Consider the following 5656-nt stretch of genomic DNA (forward strand, 5'->3'; position numbering starts at 1 on the left):
CGGGCAGATTCTCATCAGTTATCTCATGACTGTCGTGATACCAACAGTGCTTACAAATGCTTACAGGATGTTTCACGTTAAACTGGAAGATAACACATATGGTAGGGTATCTTCTAATGTTAAATAGATTCTTTTAACTGATAATCTGCCCGTGGCTGCAAATTACTGCTGGAGAAATTCTCAGAATATATGCTGTTCTAATTTTATTTTTAATGTTGTTGTTTTTAATATTGCATAATGTAATATTGTTATCATAATAACACCTGCTGAACGCCAATTTTATTGCTATTTAATGTAATTAAAGTAACTGTAATTCAAAAATATATCTGTTGATCAGTTTATTACTTATAAACTGTTTATGACCTTATGGCAATAAAGGAAACCGTTTAATGAGTTTGACCACATGCATTGCTAACTGCACCATTACCAACTTTTAGAACCACTGGTCATCAGATCCTCAGAAAACTCTGCATGTATGATATATTTGTATTAGTTTTTCCTAGTTGGTTATACATGTTTACTGAAACAAACTCTAGCAGAAGCAATCACTGCATTCAAAACAGTTTTTAAACAACAACAGACAATTATCTGTTGTCTCTATTTATCCTACTGCTTGAAATTAGCTTTATATTCTTATTTTATTATTGCTTGTTTACATACTGTAAATACTTTTTTTGCATTAGGCTAGGTTTGCTGTGGTACATGGGTGTATTTTATGGTAACACTATAGATATAACTTCTCACTATTAAATAGTTGCTTATTACTAACATATTGGCATATATTAACATATTAGTACTTATAAAGCACATATGTGACCCTGGTCTTAAGTAGCATAGGTATATTTGTAACAAAAATACATTGTGTGGGTCAAAATGATCAATTTTTATTTTATGCCACAAATCATTAGGATATTAAGTAAAGATTATGTTCCATGAAGGTATTTTGTAAATTTCCTACCGTAAATATATCAAAACTTAATTTTTGATTAGTAAAATGCATTGCTAAGAACTTCATTTAGAAAACTTTAAGGGCAATTTTCTCAATATTTAGATTTTTTATCCACAGATTTCAGATTTTTTAAATAGTTGTATCTTAACAAACCATACATCAATGGAAAGTTTATTTATTCATATTTATATTATGTAGAAATCTCAATTAAAAAAAAAAAAAATATTTACCCTTTTGACTGGTTTTATGGTCCAGGGTCACATATACTATATGAACATATTCTATATCCCCAATCCTACCCAATACCTAAATTTAACAACTACCTTACTAAGCAGTAATTAGGAGATTAGTGAGGAAAAATCTGTAATTAATAGTTAGTTAATAGTGAGAATTGAATCTTGAAATAAAGTGTGACCACTGTTTTTCTTTACAGCATGACAAGCTTTAAGTCAAGTCACATTTATTTATATAGTGTTTTGCAATACAGATTTTCAGTATAGCTTAATGGAAACAGAAATATAACAGTATTAATGTTGCAAGATTCTTCAATTATGAAACTAATTCAATTTCAGCTGTAAAACAGCTCTCCAGAGGTTACCATTTAAATCAATAACTGTGTCAATAATGCACATTTTTATCAATGAAAGGGCAAAGTTAATTAATTATAAACCAGGTTAAATTCCACTATAAGCAGCTCAGATAACATCAGAACACCAAATGTGGTATAGAGAAAATACAAGCTCTATGTTCAGTACAGTGTGTCTCATTGTAGAATGTGAGGAGCTGCTGGATTCAATGCAGCAGGATGAAGGAGAGCAGAGAAAAGCAGGGGAACAGGAAGCTCTGATTGATACATTCAGCACTGTTACTTTGGGCGATGTTCTGGCCACTGCTCTGGGTGATGTTTTGTGTGCCGATCTGGGTGATACTGTGGGTGCTGATCTGAGTGACGCTCTGGGTGCTGCTCTGGGTGTTGTTCTGGCCACTGCTCTGGGTGATGTTTTGTGTGCCGATCTGGGTGATACTGTGGGTGCTGATCTGAGTGACGCTCTGGGTGCCGCTCTGGGTGTTGTTCTGGCCACTGCTCTGGGTGATGTTTTGTGTGCCGATTTGGGTGATACTCTGAGTGAGTCTCTGGGTGACGCTCTGGGTGACACTATTAACATCATTACACAGGTTCCCCTCACAACATGTGATGCCACTAACACTACTATTCAATGCAGTGGCATAATCACAAAAAGATTTAGAGGCACAGCCTTTTATAGACAATGATTGATTGCCAGCCCCTGACGAAAAGAAAGAAAACAAATGATAATCTAAGCTGACAATTAGTAAATGTGATCTGTATCAGATGTTTAAAATGAATGATGGGGAAACAAAATAATGACTTGATTCTTATTCCACTTGAGGATTCTTACCTGTAAAGCAGTGGTCTTCGCTCCCTGAACAGTTCACTGTGTTTGAACAATTCTGTCCATTACAATAGTAACACTTCTTTCCATTTGGGGTGATAGTGCTGGGATCTACACAAGAAAAACAAGTGTTGTTTTTTATTTTTTTAATACGAGTCCTCTGCATTTTATTTCCTGATTGAATGTCATATGAAAGTAAAATGTGTGTTGACTTTAAAGTCATTTGTATATGGTCAGTAAAGTACAATACCTGGAGCATCATGGAAGTTACAAAGGTCAGTGTTGCAGCAGGAATAAGACATTTTCAAAGTCCCAGCATTCACAGACCCATTTAGACAGTCAACAGCACAATTTTTAAAAATCATTTTATAACTAGTTTCTCCTAAAAATACACAAATAATACAGGAGAGACAAGTTCAACTTCACATTATTATGATGAAAATATGTACACATTTTTAAATAAATATATCAAAGTAGAAATCAGCAGTGAGAGGTAAAAGCAAACAATCTTTAGGGTAATGTGTCTTCTCACAGCTGCAAAGCAGAAGAGAAAAGGCAGGGACATTTTTTTTATTTCAAACATTTTTTGTTAATAAGAATTATGTTGTTACTGCAGAGAAAAAAAATAGCACAAATCTATATAGAATATTCTTTATAATTCCTTACAAAATGTTAATACTGCTGTTTCACTTATGCACTTGGACAATTTTTTTTTTTGTTAATAACACTTATATTGGTACTAAGAGAAAATAAAAATAGCAGAAATCTATATAGAAAATTCTGTGGTTGAAACTGTAAATTCCTTACCAACTTTATATACATTTGTTGCGCTCACACACTCGGAAAATCCACTCTGACATGTTGTTACATTTTGATCCACACAAGAACCCATCGAACTCCAGCACTGGTAGCATTTGAGAGAGTGTCCTTTAATAATAAAACATAGAGACATCAATGATCTGTATTTGTACTCAATAATATCAAAAACACTATTTGTCTTTGTACCTGCAGTGAAAAGAACAAACAGAAGAAAAACAGAGATTTGTAAATCCATCTTGATCAAGAGGTGGACCAAATGACGTGTCAGTTTCAGCACTCATTTTATAGCTCATCAGAAGGGGAGGGTCTTCATGAGAAAATGAAAGTTGAACAGAAGCAAACATATATTTAATGGGTCTAAATAAGCCAGTTAGCAATAATAACAAGACAAAAATAACAATAATAATTTATCATAAAACTCTGCACACTACTAGTCTACTCTGCAATGTTAAGTAATATATATATATAAATTAAAAAAAATAAGTAAATTATATATATATATATATATATATATATATATATATATACAGTACTGTGCAAAAGTCTTAGGCCACTAGTATTTTCATCAGCTAAAAAAATGGTTTAAAGTCAGTTAAAGTCGGTCTTTTGCTGTAGTGTGTCAGTAGGAAATATCAGTTTACATTTCTAAACATTCATTTTGCCATTAATTATAATAATTCAGTGAGATTTTTGTATGGAGCACAGGCTCCTTGTGCAAACAGAGATCTGATCTCTCCATCTTTCAATCCAGTCTGTCTTAAGAAACAGAAAAAACGGAGACAGACTCAATCCAGAAGAACTGTGGCAACATCTCCAAGATGCTTTAAGAGACCTACACCTACAAAGCACCAGTACTGTTAAAATTTTTAGACAGTTAGGCACATAAAATGAGGATGCTGTCAAAAACAATGTCATAAATACATTTTCTTTATCAAAGAACTTCTATTAATTAAAATAAATAAGCATTTGATGTGACCATCCTTTGCGTTTAAAGCAGCTTTTGCCCTGTGTGCACTTATGCATAGTTTTTCAGGTAGCTTTGCAGGTAGGTTACTTGAAACATCTTGGAGATGTTGCCACAATTCTTCTAGATTTAGTCTCAGTTTTTCTGTTTCTTCATGTCATTCCAGAGACAGACTGGATGATGATGAGAATAGATCAGTGTGGAGCACTGGCTGTTGTCAGACTCCTTGTGCAAACAAAAATCTCACGAGATTATTACAATTAAGGGCAAACAGAATGTTTGGAAATGTAAACCGATTTTTTTACTGACACACTACAGCAAAAGATAGAAATAACTTACTTTAAACCATTTTTTAGCTGGTGAAAATACTAGTGGCCTAAAACTTTTGCACAGTACTATATATATAAAACCCCCTAAAAGAGCTTGCTAACATTATTTTTTTCCTTTTGAACAGGTAACTACTAGAAGAAAGAAAGATAAGGGTAAGTACATGAACTCCCTTTGCACACAAACTGTTGCTCAAAATCCATAGCTTACCACGTTAGTTTGTTTTATAGTAGGACATGTTTTCAGTATAAACCTTTGAACTTTACATTTAGATTTAGTTTACATATGAAAGCTTAAGATATGACCTACATTGTTTGATAAGGGAAAGTTCTTGAAAAAGCAGTTTTCATTTGTCTTTTCACTTAAATACAGTATACTGTTTTGTTTTAACTAGCAGTGGGTGTTTGTTTGATTGACTGATGTAGGCACAGGAAACATCCTGTTTGACTGCAAACGAACAGTTTTTGTTTTCTTTACATTATAAACAGTCATTTAAATAGTTTCGATGTATGTTCCTGCAGATATTCCATCCCCTGCAAACCCAACAGATGTGATCAGACACACAGAATCAAACAAAAATGTGATAGCTTCATCATCATCCATTAACAAGACAAAACATCTTGTGATGTTTTATGTTTTGTTTTTGTTTAGAAGAAAGACAAAAACTAAAGACCTAGAATACGTGAGTGAGTTACTGATAACATTTTCAAGCACATGACTGAAATTAAATGGAAAAACACATTAGGGATGGTAAATATGTACATAGGTAAATATGTACAGTGGTAGAAAAATATGCGATTTTTTGCGTATCATATTTCTCTCGACTGTTGCTTGAAGTAGAAGTATTTTTGTGCCAAAAAAGTTTGGCTTGACTGAGAAATAATTTCTTAAAAGATGTGGAAATAGACCTTAGTCAGGTTAGATGCCATGCTCAATTTAACATGGATGAAAACAAGGGAATAAAGGTCCTGTTTTTGTGTACTGACAGTTTTTTAAGAAAGATGTTTCATCCATCTTTATGTTGTTTAGTTCCTCACAGCCTCCTTTTCGTTCCTGTCAAAAAATGCAATATGCCGCTACACTGATTAAGGTCTATACAAGACAGGAGTGAAGCCCAGACCTCATCTGTTGGAAAACCTTAGACGATTGGAAGCTGATAAAAGCAAAGGGAGGATCAATTCCCTA

General features: G+C 33.4%; 1 protein-coding gene across 1 annotated transcript; it reads right to left on the bottom strand.

The window, feature by feature from the left end:
* Positions 1-1193: 1193 nt before the first annotated feature.
* Positions 1194-3421, bottom strand: LOC127162321 (urokinase plasminogen activator surface receptor). Its single transcript, XM_051105110.1, has 5 exons — positions 3367-3421; positions 3169-3288; positions 2612-2743; positions 2368-2472; positions 1194-2235 (listed from the first exon to the last, which is right to left on the bottom strand). The coding sequence occupies exons 1-5, from the start codon at positions 3413-3415 to the stop codon at positions 1742-1744; spliced, it is 900 nt and encodes a 299-aa protein (XP_050961067.1). The 5' UTR covers positions 3416-3421; the 3' UTR covers positions 1194-1741.
* Between the last annotated feature and the right edge of the window lie 2235 nt (positions 3422-5656).

This window comes from Labeo rohita, unplaced genomic scaffold (assembly GCF_022985175.1).
Source record: "Labeo rohita strain BAU-BD-2019 unplaced genomic scaffold, IGBB_LRoh.1.0 scaffold_890, whole genome shotgun sequence".
NCBI lineage: Eukaryota > Metazoa > Chordata > Actinopteri > Cypriniformes > Cyprinidae > Labeo > Labeo rohita.

Excerpts from the sequence above, each read along its gene's own strand:
- LOC127162321 (XM_051105110.1), bottom strand. The coding sequence starts at position 3,415 with ATGGATTTACAAATCTCTGTTTTTCTTCTGTTTGTTCTTTTCACTGCA. Across the intron at positions 3,289-3,366 it reads GTTTGTTCTTTTCACTGCAG|GACACTCTCTCAAATGCTAC; the intron begins GTACAAAGACAA and ends TTATTATTAAAG. Across the intron at positions 2,236-2,367 it reads CGAAGACCACTGCTTTACAG|GGGCTGGCAATCAATCATTG; the intron begins GTAAGAATCCTC and ends TCTTTTCGTCAG.